At 55.8% G+C, this 20,806-nt stretch overlaps 1 protein-coding gene across 2 annotated transcripts in view; it reads right to left on the bottom strand.

Annotated features, from left to right (window-relative positions):
• Nucleotides 1-274: 274 nt before the first annotated feature.
• LOC121273483 (CD276 antigen-like) overlaps nt 275-20,806 on the bottom strand; it is a 60,741-nt gene continuing 40,209 nt past the window's right edge. Inside the window, exon 5 of one of the 2 annotated variants that reach the window (XM_041180650.1) lies at nt 275-1,444. In XM_041180650.1, coding sequence (XP_041036584.1) covers nt 1,100-1,444 — 345 coding nt within the window. In that variant the 3' untranslated portion in view covers nt 275-1,099. The remainder of the gene's footprint in view (nt 1,445-20,806) is intronic. The other variant, XM_041180651.1, reaches the window with a different exon arrangement.

Raw genomic sequence — 20,806 nt, forward strand, 5'->3', positions numbered from 1 at the left:
CTTCTGACCTTATGATGGAAGGAAGGTCATTGATGAAGCAGCTGAAGATGGTTGGGCCGAGGACACTAACCCTGAGGAACTCCTGCAGTGATGTCCTGGAGCGGAGATGACTGACCTCCAACAACCACAACCATCTTCCTTTGTGCTCGGTATGACTCCAGCCAGTGGAGAGTTTTCCCCCTGATTCCCCTTGACTCCAGTTTCACTGCCTTGATGCCAGACTCAGTCAAATGTGAGTGTGTGAGTGTGAGAAAGAGCGAATGCGAGAGAGAGATAGAGAGAATGAGTATGTATAGAATATACGTATATATAAAAAATACAAAAACCACTCTCAAACAAGCGACGTAAATGAAATGGTACAATTGTTAAAGGGGCTACAGCGACAGAGAGAGCTGGCGGTGAATCCTCACAAGTCTTGGAAGGCGATGGGGGCGATTAGAATTAAATCAAAGCCAGTCTGTGAGTGGGACGGTGGGTAGGTTGCAAGTAGCCAAGCCACTCAATCGGAATGCCAGTGTGCCGCCTGATCTGTTGGATTACTGTCCCTGCACAGCTTGGTTAAAGTTGGCCCGTTGTTTCACTGTTGCGGTCCCCAGTTGATAAGCCAACAGAGCAGGTGCATGGAGTTCGAAGAGCAACAGGTTAAACTGCACTCGCCCCCTGTTTGCCCTGGTAGCCGCCTGAGACCTGGGCTTTCCTTACACACACACGCACAGTCACTTGTTCAATAATCGTGGGGTCCTTGACCTTCCGCGCGCGCGCACAGGCGGCGATGCTCTCTACAGGTGGCGATGCTCTCTACAGGTGGCGATGCTCTCTACAGGCAGCGATAATCTGTACAGGTGGCAATACTCTGTACAGGCGGCGATAGTCTGTACAGGTGGCGATATTCTGTACAGGTGGCGATACTCTGTACAAGCGGCGATAATCTGTACAGGTTTCGATACTCTGTACAGGTGGCGATATTCGGTACAGGTGGCGATATTCTGTACAGCTGGCGATATTCTGTACAGGCGACGATATTCTGTACAGGCGGCGATATTCTGTACAGGCGGTGATACTCTGTACAGGCGGCGATATTCTGTACAGGCGGCGATATTCAGTACAGGCGGCGATATTCCGTACAGGTGGCGATATTCTGTACAGGCGGCGATATTCTGTACAGGCGGTGATACTCTGTACAGGCGGCGATATTCTGTACAGGCGGCGATACTCTGTGCAGGTGCCAAGGGCTCGTCCATGACAACACCGTGGAGGACATGGGGGGTTCAAGGCTGCAGCCTCTGGCCCGACGAGCACGGGCGCCTTTCCGGCAGTTTCCAGTGCGAGGCGAGAGGCTCCCCCGGCGGGCGGCTCTGGGTGCAGGCGAGCAGGGACAGGAGCAGCAAGAATATGGCCACGCAGCCGAGGATGGCAAACCGGGCCCTGGGCTTGTGTGGCGAGTCTGTGGAAGGGAAGAGAGAGAGAGAGAGGTTGGTGAGGGATGGGGTAGGAGGCGGGCAGATTCAGTCAGAGCCCCAGGACGATCATGATCAGCAACAGAAGGGCTGAGGGACATCACTGTGGGGGGGAGGAGTCCCACAATTTTGCCGTGGGTGGGGGGGAATGAGTGCTCCCAGAATAAAGGAAGGGGGGGGTCCCAAGAATGGGAGAGTTACAGATATAGGGAGTGTTGTAGGGGATGGAGGAGGTTACAGAGATAGGGAGGGGTGTAGTGGCTGGAGGAGGTTACAGAGATAGGGAGGGTTGTAGGGGATGGAGGAGGTTACAGAGATAGGGAGGGGTGTAGGGGCTGGAGGAGATTACAGAGATAGGGAGGGTTGTAGGGATGGGAGGAGGTTACAGAGATAGGGAGGGTTGTAGAGGCTGGAGGAGGTTACAGAACTAGGGAGGGTTGTAGGGACTGGAGGAGGTTACAGTGATAGGGAGGGTTGTGGCTGGAGGAGGTTACAGAGATAGGGAGGGTTTAGGGGCTGGAGGAGGTTATAGAGATAGGGAGTGTGTAGGGGCTGGAGGAGGTTACAGAGATAGGGAGGGTGTAGGGGCTGGAGCAGCTTACAGAGATAGGGTGGGTGTAGGGGCTGGAGGAGGTTACAGAGATAGGGAGGGTTGTAGGGGCTGGAGGAGGTTACAGAGATAGGGAGGGTTGTAGGGGCTGGAGGAGGTTACAGAGATAGGGAGGGGTGTAGTGGCTGGAGGAGGTTACAGAGATAGGGTTGTAGGGGCTGGAGGAGGTTACAGAGATAGGAAGGGTTGTAAGGCTGGAGGAGGTTACAGAGATAGGGAGGTTTGCAGGGGCTGCAGGAGGTTACAGAGATAGGGAGTGTCACAGGGGCTGGAGCAGGTTACAGAGATAGGGAGGGTTGTAGGGAATGGAGGAGGTTACAGGGATGAGGTGTAGGGACTGGAGGTTACAGAGATAGGGAGGTTTTTAGGGACTGGAGGATGTTACAGAGGGAGGGTTGTAGGGGCTGGAGGAGATTACAGAGATAGGGAGGGTTGTTGGGGCTGGAGGTTACAGAGATAGGGAGGGTTGTAGTGACTGGAGGAGGTTACAGGGATGAGGTGTAGGGACTGGAGGTTACAGAGATAGTGAGGTTTTTAGGGACTGGAGGATGTTACAGAGTGAGGGTTGTAGGGACTGGAGGAGGTAACAGAGATAGGGAGTTTTGTAGGGGCTGGAGGAGATTACAGAGATAGGGAGGGTTGTAGGGCCTGGAGGAGGTTACAGAGATAGAGAGGGTTGTAGGGGCTGCAGGAGGTTACAGACATAGGGAGGGTTGTAGGGGCTGGAGGAGCTTACAGAGATAGAGTTGTAGGGATTGAAGGAGGTAACAGAGATAGGGAGTGTTGTAGGGGCTTGAGTAGGTTACAGAGATAGGGTGGGTTGTAGGGTCTGGAGGAGGTTACAGAGATAGGGTTGTTGGGGCTGGAGGAGGTTACAGATATAGGGAGTGTTTTAGTTGCTAGAGGAGGTTACAGAAATAGTGAGGGTTGTAGGAGCTGGAGGAAGTTACAGAGATAGGGACGGTTGTAGGGGCTGGAGGAGGTTACAGAGATAGGGAGGGTTGTAGGGGCTGGCGGAGCTTACAGAGATAGGGAGGGTTGTAGGGCCTGGAGGTGGTTACAGAGATAGGAAGGGCTGTAGGGGCTGCAGGAGGTTACAGAGATGGGGAGTGTTGTATTTGCTGGAGGAGGTTACAGAGATAGGGAGGGTTGTAGGAGCTGGAGGAGGTTACAGAGATAGGGAGGGTTGTAGGCGCTGGAGGAGGTTACAGAGTTGGGACGGTTGTAGGGGCTGGAGGTGGTTAGAGATAGGGAGGGGTATAGGGATTGGAGGAGGTTACAAAGATAGGGAGGGTTGTAAGGACTGGAGGTGGTTACAGACATTGGGTGTAGGGGCTGGAGGAGGTTACAGTGATAGGGAGGGTTGTAGGGACTGGAGGTTACAGAGGTAGGAAGGGTTGTAGGGGCTGGAGGAGGTTACAGGGATAGGGAGGGTGTAGTGGCTGGAGGAGGTTACAGTGATAGGGAGGGTTGTAGGGGCTGGAGGAGGTTACAGAGATAGGGAGGGACACGGGCTGGAGGTGGTTACAGAGATAGGGAGGGTTGTAGGGGCTGGAGAATGTTACAGAGATAGGGAGGGTTATAGGGACTGGCAGTTACAGAGATAGGGAGGGTTGTAGGGACTGCAAGAGGTGACAGAGATAGGGTTGTAGGGGCTGGAGGAGGTTACAGAGATAGGGAGGGACGTAGAGGCTGGAGTAGGTTACAGAGATAGGGACGGTTGCAGGGACTGCAGGAGGTTACAGAGATCGGGTTGTAGGGGCTGGAGGATGTTGCAGAGTTAGGGAGGGTTGTTGGGGCCGGAGGAGGTTATAGATACAGGGAGGGTCACAGGGGCTCGAGCAGGTTACAGAGGTAGGGAGGGTTGTAGGGGCTGGAGGAGGTTACAGAGATAGGGAGGGTTGTAGGGGCTGGAGGAGGTTACAGAGATAGGGATGGTTGTAGGGACTGGAGGAGATTACAGAGATAGGGAGGGTTGTAGGGACGGGAGGAGGTTACAGGGATAGGGAGGGTTGTAGAGGCTGGAGGAGGTTACAGGGATAGGGAGGGGTATAGGGACTGGAGAAGGTTACAGAGATAGGGAGGGTTGTAGGGACTGGAGGTGGTTACAGAGATAGGGAGGGTTGTAGGGACTGGAGGAGGTTACAGTGATAGGGAGGGTTGTGGCTGGAGGAGGTTACAGAGATAGGGAGGGTTTAGGGGCTGGAGGAGGTTATAGAGATAGGGAGTGTGTAGGGGCTGGAGGAGGTTACAGAGATAGGGAGGGTGTAGGGGCTGGAGGAGGTTACAGAGATAGGGTGGGTGTAGGGGCTGGAGCAGGTTACAGAGATAGGGAAGGTTGTAGGGGCTGGAGTAGGGTACAGGGATAGGGAGGGTGTAGGGTCTGGAGGAGGTTACAGTGACAGGGAGGGTTGTAGTGGCTGGAGGAGGTTGCAGAGATCGGGAGGCACACAGGGGCTGGAGGTGGTTACAGTGATAGGGAGGTATATAGGGAAAGGAGGTGGTTAGAAAGATAGGGAGGGATATAGGGACTGGAGGAGGTTACAGAGGGAGGGTTGTAGGGACGGGAGGAGGTTACAGAGATAGGGAGGGTTGCAGGGACGGGAGGAGGTTACAGAGATGGGGAGGGTTGTAGAGATTCTTGGTGGTTACAGAGATAGGGAGGGTTGGAGGGACTGGAGTAGGTTACAGAGATAGGGAGGGTTGCAGGGACTGCAGGAGGTTACAGAGATCGGGTTGTAGGGGCTGGAGGAGGTTACAGAGATAGGGAGGGTTGTGGGGATGGAGGAGGTTACAGAGATGAGGGATGTAGAGCCTGGAGTAGGTTACAGAGATAGGGAAGGTTGCAGGGGCTGCAGGAGGTTACAGAGATCGGGTTGTAGGGGCTGGAGGAGGTTGCAGAGTTAGGTTGGGTTGTTGGTGCCGGAGGATGTTATAGATATAGGGAGGGTCACAGGTGCTGGAGCAGGATACAGAGGTAGGGAGGGTTATAGGGACTGGAGGAGGATACAGATATAGGGATGGACACATGGGCTGGAGGTGGTTACAGAGATAGGGAGGGATATAGGAAATGGAGGTGGTTACAGAGATAAGGAGGGATATAAGGGCTGGAGGAGGTTACAGAGATCGGTAGAGTTGTAGAGACTGGAGGAGGTTACAGAGATGGGGGGGATGTAGGGAATGGAGGAAGTTATAAAAATAGGGTTGTAGGGGCTGGAGGAGGTTACAGAGATAGGGAGGTTTGCAGGGGCTGCAGGAGGTTACAGAGATAGGGAGGGTTGTCGGGAATGGAGGAGGTTACAGAGATAGGGAGGGTTGTAGGGACTGGAGGAGGTTACAGGGATGAGGTGTAGGGACTGGAGGTTACAAAGATAGGGAGGGATATAGGGACTGGAGGAGGTTACAGAGGGAGGGTTGTAGGGACTGGAGGAGGTTACAGAGATAAGGGAGGGTTGTAGGGGCTGGAGGAGATTACAGAGATAGGGAGGGTTGTAGGGGCTGGAGGTTACAGAGATAGGGAGGGTTGTAGTGACTGGAGGAGGTTACAGGGATGAGGTGTAGGGACTGGAGGTTACAGAGATAGTGAGGTTTTTAGGGACTGGAGGATGTTACAGAGGGAGGGTTGTAGGGACTGGAGGAGGTAACAGAGATAGGGAGTTTTGTAGGGGCTGGAGGAGATTACAGAGATAGGGAGGGTTGTAGGGCCTGGAGGAGGTTACAGAGATAGAGAGGGTTGTAGGGGCTGCAGGAGGTTACAGACATAGGGAGGTTTGTAGGGGCTGGAGGGGGTTACAGCGATAGGGAGGGTTGTAGGGGCTGGAGGAGCTTACAGAGATAGGGAGAGTTGTAGGGACTGAAGGAGGTAACAGAGATAGGGAGTGTTGTAGGGGCTTGAGCAGGTTACAGAGATAGGCGGGGTTGTAGGGTCTGGAGGAGGTTACAGAGATAGGGTTGTTGGGGCTGGAGGAGGTTACAGATATAGTGAGTGTTTTAGTTGCTAGAAGAGGTTACAGAAATAGCGAGGGTTGTAGGAGCTGGAGGAAGTTACAGAGATAGGGAGGTTTGTAGGGCCTGGAGGTGGTTACAGAGATAGGAAGGGTTGTAGGGCCTGCAGGAGGTTACAGAGATGGGGAGTGTTGTATTTGCTGGAGGAGGTTACAGAGATAGGGAGGGGTGTAGGGACTGGAGGAGGTTACTGAGATAGGGATGTAGGGATTGGAGGAGGTTACAGAGATCGGGAGTGGTGTAGGGGCTGGAGGTGCTTACAGAGATAGGGAGGGGTTTAGGGACTGGAGGAGGTTACAGAGATAGGGAGGGGTTTAGGGACTGGAGGAGGTTACAGAGATAGGAAGGGGGGTAGGTGCTGGAGGAGGTTACAGAGATAGGGAGAGGTGTAGGTGCTGGAGGAGTTTACAGAGATAGGGAGGGGTGTACGGACTGGAGGAGGTTACAGAGATAGGGAGGGGTGTAGGGGCTGCAGGTGGTTACAGAGATAGGGAGGGGTGTAGGGGCTGGAGGAGGTTACAGAGATAGGGAGGGGTGTATGGGCTGGAGGACGATACAGAGATAGGGAGTGGTGTAGGGGCTGCAGGTGGTTACAGAGATAGGGAGGGTTGTAGGGGCTGGAGGCGGTTACAGAGATTGGTAGTGTTGTAGGGGTGGGAGGAGGTTACAGAAATAGGGAGGGGTGTAGGGGCTGGAGGACGTTACAGAGATAGGGAGGGTTGTAGGGGCTGGAGGAGGTTACAGAGATAGGGAGGGTTGTAGGGGCTGGAGGAGGTTACAGAGATAGGGAGGGTTGTGGGCCTGGAGGAGGTTACAGAGATAGGGAGCGGTGTAGGTGCATGGAGGAGGTTACAGAGATAAGGAGGGTTGTGGGCCTGGAGGAGGTTACAGAGATGAGCGATGTAGAGCCTGTAGTAGGCTACAGAGATAGGGAAGGTTGCAGGGGCTGCAGGAGGTTACAGAGATAGGGAGGGTTGTGGGGCTGGAAAGTTTACAGAGATGAGGGATGTAGAGCCTGGAGTAGGTTACAGAGATAGGGAAGGTTGCACGGGCTGCAGGTGGTTACAGAGAACGGGTTGTAGGGGCTGGAGGAGGTTGCAGAGTTAGGTTGGGTTGTTGGTGCCGGAGGAGGTTATAGATATAGGGAGGGTCACAGGTGCTTGAGCAGGATACAGAGGTAGGGAGGGTTGTAGGGCCTGGAGGAGGTTACAGAGATAGGGAGGGACACAGGGGCTGGAGGTGGTTACAGAGATAGGGAGGGATATAGGGACTGGAGGACATTACAGAGATAGGGAGAGTTGTAGAGACTGTAGGAGGTTACAGAGATGGGGGGGATGTAGGGAATGGAGGAGGTTATAAAAATAGGAGTGGTTGTAGGGGCTGGTGGAGGTTACAGAGATAGGGAGGGTTGTAGGGGCTGGTGGAGGTTACAGAGATAGGGAGGGGTGTAGGGGCTGGAGGAGGTTACAGAGATAGGGAGGGTTGTAGGGGCTGGAGGAAGTTACAGAGATAGGGATGGTTGTAGGGGCTGGAGGAGGTTACAGAGATAGGGAGGGTTGTAGGGCCTGGAGGTGGTTACAGAGATGGGGAGTGTTGTAGGGGCTGGAGGTTACAGAAATAGGGAGGGTTGTAGGGACTGGAGGAGGTAACAGGGATGAGGTGTAGGGACTGAAGGTTACAGAGATAGGGAGGGTTGTCGGGGCTGGAGGAGGTTACAGAGATAGGGAGGGTTGTAGGGACTGGATGAGGTTACAGAGATAGGGAGGGGTGTAGGGACTGGAGGAGATTACTGAGACAGGGAGGATTGTTTGGGCTGGAGGTTACAGAGATATGGAGGGTTGTAGTGACTGGAGGAGGTTACAGGGATGAGGTGTAGGGACTGGAGGTTACAGAGATAGTGAGGTTTTTTGGGACTGGAGGATGTTACAGAGGGAGGGTTGTAGGGACTGGAGGAGGTAACAGAGGGAGGGTTGTAGGGGCTGGAGGAGATTACAGAGATAGGGAGGGTTGTAGAGGCTGGAGGAGGTTACAGAGAAAGGGAGGGTTGTAGGGGCTGCAGGAGGTTACAGACATAGGGAGGTTTGTAGGGGCTGGAGGGGGTTACAGCGATAGGGAGGGTTGTAGGGGCTGGAGGAGGTTACAGAGGTAGGGAGGGGTGTAGGGGCTGGAGGAGGTTAAAGATATAGGGAGGGGTGTAGGTGCTGGAGGAGGTTACAGAGATAGGGAGGGGTGTAGGGACTGGTGGAGGTTATAGAGATAGGGAGGGGTGTAGGTGCTGGAGGAGGTTAAAGATATAGGGAGGGGTGTAGGGGCTGGAGGTGTTTACAGAGATAGGGAGGGGTGTAGGGGCTGGAGGAGGTTACAGAGATAGGGAGGGGTGTAGGGACTGGAGGAGTTTACAGAGATAGGGAGGGTTGTAGGGGCTGGAGCAGATTACAGCGATAGGGAGGTTTGTAGGGGCTGGAGGGCGTTACAGAGATAAGGAGGGTTGTACTGGCAGGAGGAGGTTACAGAGATAGGGAGGGTTGTAGGGGTTGGAGGGCGTTACAGAGATAGGGAGGGTTGTAGGGGCTGGAGGGCGTTACAGAGATAGGGAGGGTTGTAGGGGCTGGAGGAGGTTACAGAGATAGGGAGGGTTGTACTGGCGGGTGGAGGTTACAGAGTTAGGGAGTGTTTAGGGCCTTGAGGAAGTTACAGAGATAGGGAGGTGTGTAGGGGCTGGAGGAGTTTACAGCGATAGGGAGGGTTGTAGGGACTGGAGGAGGTTACAGAGATAGGGAGCGGTGTCGGTGCTGGAGGAGGTTACAGAGATAGGGAGGGTTGTAGGGGCTGGAGCAGATTACAGAGATAGGGAGGTTTGTAGGGGCTGGAGGGCGTTACAGAGATAGGGAGGGTTGTACTGGCGGGAGGAGGTTACAGAGATAGGGAGGGTTGTAGGGGCTGGAGAGCGTTACAGAGATAGGGAGGGTTGTACTGGCGGGAGGAGGTTACAGAGTTAGGGAGGGTTGTAGGGGTTGGAGGGCGTTACAGAGATAGGGAGGGTTGTAGGGGCTGGAGGGCGTTACAGAGATAGGGAGGGTTGTAGGGGCTGGAGGAGGTTACAGAGATAGGGAGGGTTGTACTGGCGGGTGGAGGTTACAGAGTTAGGGAGTGTTTAGGGCCTTGAGGAAGTTACAGAGATAGGGAGGTGTGTAGGGACTGGAGGAGGTTACAGAGATAGGGAGCGGTGTAGGTGCTGGAGGAGGTTACAGAGATAAGGAGGGTTGTGGGCCTGGAGGAGGTTACAGAGATAGGGAGGGTTGTAGGGACTGGAGGAGGTTACAGAGATAGGTAGCGGTGTAGGTGCTGGAGGAGGTTACAGGAATAGGGAGGGTTGTGGGGCTGGAGGATGTTACAGAGATAGGGAGGGTTGTGGGGCTGGAGGATGTTACAGAGATAGGGAGTGTTGTAGTGGCTGGAGCAGGTTACAGAGATAGGGAGGGTTGTAGGGACTGGACGAGGTTACAGAGATAGGGAGTGGTGTAGCTGCTGGAGGAGGTTACAGAGATAGGGAGGGTTGTGGGGATGAAGGAGGTTACAGAGATGAGGGATGTAGAGCCTGGAGTAGTTTACAGAGATAGGGAAGGTTGCACGGGCTGCAGGTCGTTACAGAGAACGGGTTGTAGGGGCTGGAGGAGGTTGCAGAGTTAGGTTGGGTTGTTGGTGCCGGAGGAGGTTATAGATATAGGGATGGTCACAGGTGCTGGAGCAGGATACAGAGGTAGGGAGGGTTGTAGGGACTGGAGGAGGTTACAGATATAGGGAGGGACACGTGGGCTCAAGGTGTTTACAGAGATAGGGAGGGATATAGGAAATGGAGGTGGTTACAGAGATAGGGAGGGATATAGGGACTGGAGGAGGTTACAGAGATAGGGAGAGTTGTAGAGACTGGAGGAGGTTACAGAGATGGGGGTGATGTAGGGAATGGAGGAGGTTATAAAAATAGGGAGGGTTGTAGGGGCTGGAGGAGGTTACAGAGATAGGGAGTGTCACAGGGGCTGGAGCAGGTTACAGAGATAGGGAGGGTTCTAGGGAATGGAAGAGGTTACAGCGATAGGGAGGGTTGTAGGGGTTGGAGGTTACAGAGATAGTGAGTGTTGTAGGGACTGGAGGAGGTTACAGGGATGACGTGTAGGGAGAGAGGTTACAGAGGTAGTGAGGGTTTTAGGGACTGGAGGATGTTACAGAGGGAGGGTTGTAGGGTCAGGAGGAGGTTACAGAGATAGGGTGGGTTGTAGGGGCTGGAGGAAATTACAGAGATAGGGAGGGTTGTTGGGGCTGGAGGTTACAGAGATAGGGAGGGTTGTAGTGACTGGAAGAGGTTACAGGGATGAGGTGTAGGGACTGGAGTTTACAGAGATAGTGAGGGTTTTAGGGACTGGAGGATGTTACAGAGGCAGGGTTGTAGGGACTGGAGAAGGTTACAGAGATAGGGAGGGTTGTAGGGGCTGGAGGAGGTTACAGAGATAGGGAGGGTTGTAGGGCCTGGAGGAGGTTATAGAGATAGGGAGGATTGTAGGGGCTGCAGGAGGTTACAGAGATAGGGAGGGACACAGGGGCTGGAGGTGGTTACAGAGATAGGGAGGGATATAGGAAATGGAGGTGGTTACAGAGATAGGGAGGGATATAGGGCCTTGAGGAGGTTACAGAGATAGGGAGAGTTGTAGGGACTGGAGGAGGTTACAGGGATGACGTGTAGGGACTAGAGGTTACAGAGGTAGTGAGGGTTTTAGGGACTGGAGGATGTTACAGAGGGAGGGTTGTAGGGTCAGGAGGAGGTTACAGAGATAGGGAGTTTGTAGGGGCTGGAGGAAATTACAGAGATAGGGAGGGTTGTTGGGGCTGGAGGTTACAGAGATAGGGATGGTTGTAGTGACTGGAAGAGGTTACAGGGATGAGGTGTAGGGACTGGAGTTTACAGAGATAGTGAGGGTTTTAGGGACTGGAGGATGTTACAGAGGGAGGGTTGTAGGGACTGGAGGAGGTTACAGAGATAGGGAGGGTTGTAGGGGCTGGGGGAGATTACAGAGATAGGGAGGGTTGAAGGGGCTGGAGGAGGTTATAGAGATAGGGAGGATTGTAGGGGTTGCAGGAGGTTACAGAGATAGGGAGGGTTGTAGGGCCTGGAGGAGGTTATAGAGATAGGGAGGATTGTAGGGGCTGCAGGAGGTTACAGAGATAGGGTGGGACACAGGGGCTGGAGGTGGTCACAGAGATAGGGAGGGATATAGGAAATGGAGGTGGTTACAGAGATAGGGAGGGATATAGGGCCTGGAGGAGGTTACAGAGATAGGGAGAGTTGTAGAGACTGGAGGAGGTTACAGAGATGGGGGGGATGTAGGGAATTGAGGAGGTTATAAAAATAGGGAGGATTGTAGGGGCTGGAGCAGGTTACAGAGATAGGGAGGGATGTAGAAACTGGAGATGTTTACAGAGATAGGGAGGATTGTAGGGGCTGGGGGAAGTTACAGAGATAGGGACGGTTGTAGGGGCTGGGGGAGGTTACAGAGATAGGGAGGGTTGTAAGGCCTGGAGGTGGTTACAGAGATAGGGAGGGTTGTAGGGGCTGGAGGAGCTTACAGAGATAGGGAGGGTTGTAGGGGCTGGAGGAGGTTATAGAGATAGGGAGTATTGTAGGGGCTGCAGGAGGTTACAGAGGTAGGGAGGGTTGTAGGGGCTGGAGGAGGTTACAGAGATAGGGAGGGTTGTAGGGGCTGGAGGGGGTTACAGAGATAGGGAGGGTTGTAGGGGCTGGAGGAGCTTACAGAGATAGAGAGAGTTGTAGGGACTGGAGGAGGTTACAGTGATAGGGAGTGTTGTAGGGGCTAGATTATGTTACAGAGATAGGGAGGGTTGTAGGGTCTGGAGGAGGTTACAGAGATAGGGAAGGTTGTTGGGGCTGGAGGAGGTTACAGATAAAGGGAGTGTTTTAGTTGCTAGAGGAGGTTGCACAGATAGGGAGGGTTGTAGGAGCTGGAGGAAGTTACAGAGATAGGGACGGTTGTACGGGCTGGAGGAGGTTACAGAGATAGGGAGGGTTGTAGGGCCGGGAGGTGGTTACAGAGATAGGGAGGGTTGTAGGGGCTGGAGGAGGTTACAGAGATATGGACGGTTGTAGGGGCTGGAGGAGGTTACAGAGATATGGACGGTTGTAGGGGCTGGAGGAGGTTACAGAGATAGGGAGGGTTGTTGGGTCTGGAGGTGGTTACAGAAATAGCGAGGGTTTTAGGGGCTGGAGGAGGTTACAGAGATAGGGAGGGTTGTAGGGCCGGGAGGTGGTTACAGAGATAGGGAGTGTTGTAGGGGATGGAGGAGGTTACAGAGATGGGGAGTGTTGTAGGGGCTGGAGGAGGTTACAGAGATGGGGAGTGTTGTAGGGGCTGGAGGATGTTACAAAGATAGGGCGGGGTTAGGGTCTGGAGGAGGTTACTGATTAAGGAGGGATGTAGGGATTGGAGGAGTTTACAGAGATAGGGAGTGGTGTAGGGGCTGGAGGTGGTTACAGAGATAGGTAGGGGTGTAGGGACTGGAGGAGGTTACAGAGATAGGGAGGGGTGTAGGGGCTGGATGAGGTTACAGAGATAGGGTGTGTTGTAGGTGCTGGAGGAGGTTACAGAGATAGGGAGGGTTGGAGGTGCTGGAGGAGGTTACAGAGATAGGGAGTGGTGTAGGGGCTGGATGAGGTTACAGAGATAGGGTGTGTTGTAGGTGCTGGAGGAGGTTACAGAGATAGGGAGGGTTGGAGGTGCTGGAGGAGGTTACAGAGATAGGGAGGGTTGGAGGTGCTGGAGGAGGTTACAGAGATAGGGAGTGGTGTGGGGGCGGGAGGAGGTTACAGGGATAGGTAGAGGTTAGGGGCTGGAGGAGGTTACAGAGATAGGGAGCGTTGTAGGTGCTGGAGGAGGTTGCAGAGATAGGGAGGGGTGTAGGTGCTGGAGGAGGTTACAGAGAGAGGGAGGGTTGTGGGGCTGGAGGAGGTTACAGAGATGAGCGATATAGAGCCTGGTGTAGGTTAGAGAGATAGGGAAGGATGCAGGGGCTGCAGGACGTTACAGAAAACGGGTTGTAGGGGCTGGAGGAGGTTGCAGAGTTAGGTTGGGTTGTTGGTGCCGGAGGTGGTTATAGATATAAGGAGGGTCACAGGTGCTGGAGCAGGATACAGAGGTAGGGAGGGTTGTAGCGACTGGAGGAGGCTACAGAGATAGGGAGGGACACAGGGGCTGGAGGTGGTTAAAAAGTTAGGGAGGGATATAGGAAATGGAGGTGGTTACAGAGATAGAGAGGGATATAGGGCCTGGAGGAGGTTACAGAGATAGGGAGAGTTGTAGAGACTGGAGGAGGTTACAGAGATGGGGGGGATGTAGGGAATGGAGGAGGTTACAGAGATAGGGAGGGATGTAGAAACTGGAGGTGTTTACAGAGATAGGGAGGGTTGTAAGGCCTGGAGGTGGTTACAGAGATAGGGAGGGTTTTAGGGGCTGCAGGAGGTTACAGAGATGGGGAGCGTTGTAGTTGCTGGAGGAGTTTACAGAGATAGGGAGGGTTGTAGGGGCCGGAGGAGGTTACAGAGATATGGAGGGTTGTAGGGGCTAGAGTAGGCTACAGAGATAGGGAGCGTTGTAGGGTCTGGAGGAGGTTACAGAGATAGGGAGGGTTGCAGGGGCTGGAGGTGGTTACAGAGATAGGGAGGGTTGTAGGGGATAGAGGAGGTTACAGAGATAGGGAGGGTTGTATTTGCTGGAGGAGGTTACAGTGATAGGGACGGTTTTAGGGGCTGGAGGAGGTTACAGAGATAGGGAGGGTTTTACGGGCTGGAGGAGGTTACAGAGATGGGGATTGTTGTAGGGGCTGGAGGAGTTTACAAAGATAGGGCGGGGTTAGTGCCTGGAGGAGATTACAGAGATAGGGAGAGGTGTAGGTGCTGGAGGAGCTTACAGAGATAGGGACGGGTGTATGGGCTTGAGGAGGTTAAAGAGATAGGGAGGGGTGTAGGGGCTGGAGGAGGTTACAGAGATAGGGAGGGGTGTAGGGGCTGGAGGAGTCTACAAAGATAGGGAGGTGTGTAGGGGCTGGAGGAGTTTACTGAGATAGGGAGGGATGTAAGGATTGGAGGAGTTTACAGAGATAGGGATTGGTGTAGGGTCTGGAGGAGGTTACAGAGATAGGGAGGGGTGTAGGGGCTGGAGGAGGTTACAGAGATAGGGAGGGGTGTCGGGACTGGAGGAGGTTACAGAGATAGGGATGGTTGTAGGGGCTGGAGGTGGTTACAGTGATAGGGAGGGGTGTAGGGGCTGGAGGTGGTTACAGAGATAGGGAGGGTTGTAGGTGCTGGAGGAGGTTACAGAGATAGGGAGGGTTGTTGGTGCTGGAGGAGGTTACAGAGATAGGGAGGGTTGTAGGGGCTGGAGGTGGTTACAGAGATAGGGAGGGTTGTAGGTGCTGGAGGAGGTTACAGAGATAGGGAGGGTTGTTGGTGCTGGAGGAGGTTACAGAGATAGGGAGGGTTGTAGGGGCTGGAGGAGGTTACAGAGATAGGAAGGGGTGTAGGGGCTGGAGGACGTTACAGAGATAGGGAGGGTTGTACTGGCGGGAGGAGGTTACAGAGTTAGGGAGTGGTTAGGGCCTGGAGGAGGTTACAGAGATAGGGAGGGTTGTAGGGACTGGAGGAGGTTACAGAGATAGGGAGGGTTGTGGTCCTGGAGGAGGTTACAGAGATAGGGAGGGTTGTAGGGGCTGGAGGAGGTTACAGAGACAGGGAGGGTTGTAGGGGCTGGAGGAGGTTACAGAGTTAGGGAGGGTGTAGGTGCTGGAGGAGGTTACAGAGATAGGGAGTGTTGTAGGGGCTGGAGTTGGTTACAGAGATAGGGAGGGTTGTAGGGGCTGGAGGAGGTTACAGAGATAGGGAGGGTTGTGGGGCTGGAAAGTTTACAGAGATGAGCGATGTAGAGCCTGGAGTAGTTTACAGAGATAGGGAAGGTTGCACGGGCTGCAGGACGTTACAGAGAACGGGTTGTAAGGGCTGGAGGAGGTTGCAGAGTTAGGTTGGGTTGTTGGTGCCGGAGGAGGTTATAGATATAGGGAGGGTCACAGGTGCTGGAGCAGGATACAGAGGTAGGGAGGGTTGTAGGGACTGGAGGAGGTTACAGAGATAGTGAGGGTTGTAGGGACTGGAGGAGGTTACAGATATAGGGAGGCACACGGGGACTGGAGGTGTTTACAGAGATAGGGAGGGATATAGGAAATGGAGGTGGTTACAGAGATAGGGAGGGATATAAGGATTGGAGGAGGTTACAGAGATAGGGAGAGGTGTAGGGGCTGGAGGAGGTTACAGAGATAGGGACGGGTGTATGGGCTTGAGGAGGTTAAAGAGATAGGGAGGGGTGTAGGGGCTGGAGGAGGTTACAGATATAGGGAGGGGTGTAGGGACTGGAGGAGTCTACAAAGATAGGGAGGTGTGTAGGGGCTGGAGGAGTTTACTGAGATAGGGAGGGATGTAAGGATTGGAGGAGTTTACAGAGATAGGGATTGGTGTAGGGTCTGGAGGAGGTTACAGAGATAGGGAGGGGTGTAGGGGCTGGAGGAGGTTACAGATATAGGGAGGGGTGTCGGGACTGGAGGAGGTTACAGAGATAGGGATGGTTGTAGGGGCTGGAGGTGGTTACAGTGATAGGGAGGGGTGTAGGGGCTGGAGGTGGTTACAGAGATAGGGAGGGTTGTAGGTGCTGGAGGAGGTTACAGAGATAGGGAGGGTTGTTGGTGCTGGAGGAGGTTACAGAGATTGGGAATGTTGTAGGGGCGGGAGGAGGTTACAGAGATAGGGAGGGGTGTAGGGGCTGGAGGACGTTACAGAGATAGGGAGGGTTGTACTGGCGGGAGGAGGTTACAGAGTTAGGGAGTGGTTAGGGCCTGGAGGAGGTTACAGAGATAGGGAGGGTTGTAGGGACTGGAGGAGGTTACAGAGATAGGGAGGGTTGTGGTCCTGGAGGAGGTTACAGAGATAGGGAGGGTTGTAGGGGCTGGAGGAGATTACAGAGACAGGGAGGGTTGTAGGTGCTGGAGGAGGTTACAGAGATAGAGAGGGTTGTGGGGGCTGGAGGAGGTTACAGAGATAGGGAGTGGTGTAGCTGCTGGAGGAGGTTACAGAGATAGGGAGGGTTGTGGGGATGAAGGAGGTTACAGAGATGAGGGATGTAGAGCCTGGAGTAGTTTACAGAGATAGGGAAGGTTGCACGGGCTGCAGGACGTTACAGAGAACGGGTTGTAGGGACTGGAGGAGGTTACAGAGATGTGGAATGTTGTAGCGGCTGGAGGAGGTTACAGAGATAGGGAAGGGTGTAGGTGCTGGAGTCGCTTACAGAGATAGGGAGGGGTGTAGGGGCTGGAGGACGTTACAGAGATAGGGAGGGATGTAGGGACTGGAGGAGGTTACAGAGATAGGGAGGGATGTAGGGACTGGAGGAGGATACAGAGATAGGGAGGGGTGTAGGGGCTGGAGGAGGTTACAGAGATAGGGTGGGTTGTAGGGGCTGGAGGAGGTTACAGAGATAGGGAGGGGTGTAGGGGCTGGAGGAGGTTACAGAGATGGGGAGTGTTTTAGGGGCTGGAGGAGGTTACAGAGATAGGGAGTGTTGTAGGGGCTGGAGGAGGCTACAGAGATAGGGAGGGTTGTAGGGGCTGGAGGAGGTTACAGAGATGGGGAGGTATGTAGGTGCTGGAGGAGGTTACAGAGATAGGGAGGGGTGTAGGGACTGGAGGAGGTTACAGAGTTAGGGAGGGGTTAGGGACTGGAGGAGGTTACAGAGATAGGGTGGTGTGTAGGTGCTGGAGGAGAGTTATAGATATAGGGATGGGTGTAGGGGCTGGAGGAGGTTACATAGATAGGGAGGGGTGTAGGGACTGGTGGAGGTTACTGAGGTAGGGAGGGGAGTACAATTGGAGGGGATTACAGAGATAGGGAGGGCTGTAGGGGCTGGAGGTGGTTACTGAGATAGGGCTGGTTGTAGGGATTGGAGGAGGTTACAGAGATAGGGAGGGTTGTAGGGGCTGGAGGAGGTTACAGAGATAGGGAGGGGTGTAGGGACTGGAGGAGATAACAGAGAGAGGGAGGGGTGTAGGTTCTGGAGGAGGTTATAGAGACAGGGAGGGGTGTAGGGTCTGGAGGAGGTTACAGAGATAGGGAGGGATGTAGAGACTGGAGGAGGTTACAGAGATAGGGAGAATTGTAGGGGCTGGAGGAGGTTACAGAGATAGGGAGGGTTGTAGGGGCTGGAGGAGGTTACAGAGATAGGGAGGGTTGTAGGGGTTGGAGGAGGTTACAGAAATAGGGAGGGGTGTAGGGCCTGGAGGAGGTTACAGAGATAGGGAGGGGTTAGGGCCTGGAGGAGGTTACAGAGATAGGGAGTGTTGTTGGGGGCTGGAGGAGGTTACAGAGATAGGGAGGGTTGTCGGGGCTGGAGGAGGTTACAGAGATAGGGAGGGGTGTAGGGGCTGGAGGAGGTTACAGAGATAGGGAGTGTTGTAGGGGCTGGAGGAGGTTACAGAGATAGGGAGTGTTGTAGGGGCTGGAGGAGGTTACAGAGATAGGGAGGGTTGTAGAGGCTGGAGGAGGTTACAGAGATAGGGAGGGGTGTAGGGGCTGGAGGAGGTTACAGAGATAGGGAGGGGTGTAGGGGCTGGAGGAGGTTACAGAGATAGGGAGGGGTGTAGGGGCTGGAGGAGGTCACAGAGATAGGGAGGGTTGTAGGGGCTGGAGGAGATTACAGAGATAGGGAGGGTTGTAGGGGTGGAGGTTACACAGAGTCCCAGTCTGAGGCGTTGAGGGGGGGGGTGGTGCGTGTTCCCCGTCTGATGGTGGGGGCGGGGTTGGGGGGTGAGAGGTTCCATTCTGAGGGGGGTGGGGGGGTGTGAGTCGTCGCAGTCTGAGCGGGTGGTTAGGGGGTGAGTGGTCCCGGTCTGATGGGGGGTGTGGGGGGGGGGGGGTTGTGTGATCCCCATCTCAGTGGGGGTTGTGGGGGTTGAGTGGTCCCAGTCGGAGGTGGGGGGGGGGGGGTCGGTGAGTGTTCCCAGTCTGAGGGGGGGGTTTTGAGGGGGGTGAGTGGTCCCAATCTGAGGGGGGGGGGGGTGGGTTGGGGGGGTTGGTGGTCCCAGTCTGAGGGGGTGCAGTGGGGTGGGGTTGGTGGGTGAGTGCTCCCAGTGTGAGAGGGGTGTTGGGGGGGGGGTGAGTGCTCCCAGCCTGAGGGGGGTGTTGGGGGGGTTGAGTGGTTCCAGTCTGAGTGAGGGTGGAGTGTTGAGGGGGGTGAGTGGTGCCAGTCTGAGGGGGGGTGGGTGGGGTTGGGAGAAGGTGAGTGGTCGCAGTCTGAGGGGTGGGGGGGGTGTTGTGGGGGTGGTCAGTAGTCCCAGTCTGAGGGGGTGGTTGGGGGTATTGGGGGGGGGGGGTGAGTGGTGCTAGTCTGTGGGGTGGTGTTGGGGTTTGGTGGTTTGGGGATGGGGTTGGGTGTTTGGGGGGGGTGGTGTTGGGGGTTGGGGTTTGGGGTTGGGGGATGGGGATGGGGTTGGGTTTTGGGGTTGGGGGTTGGGGGAAGGGGTTGGGGTTTGGGGTTGGGGTTGGGGGGTTGGGGGTTGGGAGGTGGGGTTGGGGGGTGAGGTTGGGGGTTGGGGGTTGGGGGTGGGGTTGGGGTTTGGGGTTTGGGGTTGGGGGTGGGGTTGGGGGTTGGGGGTGGGGTTGGGGTTTGGGGTTGGGGGGTGAGGTTGGTGTTGGGGGTGGGGTTGGTTTGGGAATGGAGTTGGGGTTTGGGGTTGGGGGTTGGGGTTGGGGTTTGGGGTTGGTGGGGTGGGGTTTGGGGGTGGGGCTGGGGGTTGGGGGGTTGGGTTGGGGTGTGGGGGTTGGGGGGTGGGGTTGGGGTTTGGGGGTGGGGTTGGGGGTGGAGTTGGGGGTTGGGGTTGGGGGGTGGGGTTTGGGGTTGGCGGGTGGGGTTGGGGGTTGGGGTTTGGGGTTGGTCGGTGAGGTTGGGGTTGGGGGTTGGGGTTGGGGGGTGGGGTTTGGGGGTGGGGTTGGGGGTTGGGGGTTGGGGTTGGGGGTTGGCGTTTGGGGTTGGGGTGAGGTTGGGGTTGGGGTTTGGGGTTGGGGGTTGCAGGTTTGGGGTTGAGGGTTTGGGGTTGGGGGTTTGGGGGGTGGGCTTTGGGGTTGGGGGTTGGGGTTTGGGTTTGGCGTTGTGGATTTGGGGTTGGGGTTTGGGGGGTGGGGTTTGGGGTTGGGGGTGGGGTTGGGTTTTGGGGGTTTGGGTTTGGGGTTGGGGGTTGGGTGTGGGGTTTGGGGTTGAGGGTTTGGGGTTGGTGAGTGGGGTTGTGTTGGGTGTTGGTGGGTGGGGTTTGGGGTTGGGGGTTATGGGTTTGGGGTTTGGGGTTGAGGGTTTGGGGGTGGGGTTTGGGGTTGGGGTGGGGTTTGGGGTTTGGGGGGTGGGGTTGGGGGTTGGGGTTGGTGGGTGGGGTTTGGGGTTGGGGGTTTGGGGTGTGGGGTTGGGGGTAGGGGTTGGTGGATGGGGTTTGGGGTTGGGGTTTGGGGTTGGGGGTTTGGGGTTGGGGTTGGGGGGTGGGGTTGGTGGGCGGGGTTTGGGGTGGGGGGTTTGGGGGTTGGGGGTTTGGGGATTGGGGGTTTGGCGTTGGGGGGTTGGGGGTTGGGGTTGGTGGGTGGGGTTTGGGGTTGGGGGTTGGAGGTTTGGGATTGGGGGTTTGGGATGTGGGGTTGGGGGTTGGGGGTTTGGGGGGTAGGGTTGGGGGTTGGAGTTGGGGGTTTTGGGGGTGGGTTTGGGGGTTGGGTGTTTGGGGGGTGGGTTGGGAGTTTGCTGGGTGGATTGGTGTTTGGGGGTGGGGTTGGGGGTTGGGGGTTTGGGGGGTGGGGTGTGGTTTGGGGGTGGGGTTGGGGGGTTCAGGGTTGGGGGGTTGGGGGTGGGGTTGGGGTTTGGGGAATGGGGTTGGGTGTTTGGGGGTTGGGGTTGGGGGTTTGGGGTGTGGGGTTTGGGGGTTGGGGGTGGGTTTGGGGGTTGGGGGTTGGGTGTTTGGGGGGTGGGGTTGGGGGTTTGGGGTGTGGGGTTTGGGGTTTGGGGGTTGGGGGTGGGTTTGGGGGTTGGGTGTTTGGGGGGTGGGGTTGGGGTTTTGGGGGGTGGGTTTGGGGGTTGGTGGGTGGGGTTGGGGGTTTGGGTGTGGGGTTGGGGGTTGGGGTTTTGGGGGTTGGTGGTTTTGGGGGTTGGGGGTTTGGGGGTGGGGTTGGGGGTTTGGGGTTGGGGGTTTGGGGGGTGGGGTTGGGTGTTTGGGGGGTGGGTTGGGGGTTTGCTGGGTGGATTGGGGTTTGGGGGGTGGGGTTGTGGGTTGGAGGTTTGGGGGGTGGGGTTGGGGGGTGGGGTTGGGGTTTGGGGGATGGGGTTGGGGGTTTGGGGGTGGGGTTGGGGGTTTGGGGGGTGGGGGTTTGGGGGTTGGGGGGTGGGGGTTTGGGGGTTGGGGGTGGGTTTGGGGGTTGGGGGTTGAGGGTTTGGGGGGTGGTGTTGGGGGTTGGTGGGTGGGGTTGGGGGTTTTGGGGGTTGGGGGTTTGGGGGGTTGGGTTGGGGGTTGGGGGTTTAGGGGGTGGGGTTGGGGGTTGGGTGTTTGGGGGGTGGGGTTGGGGGGTGGGGTTGGGGCTTGGGGGTTTGGGGATGGGGTTGGG

The sequence above is a fragment of the Carcharodon carcharias genome (assembly GCF_017639515.1).
Source record: "Carcharodon carcharias isolate sCarCar2 chromosome 24 unlocalized genomic scaffold, sCarCar2.pri SUPER_24_unloc_1, whole genome shotgun sequence".
Lineage (NCBI taxonomy): Eukaryota > Metazoa > Chordata > Chondrichthyes > Lamniformes > Lamnidae > Carcharodon > Carcharodon carcharias.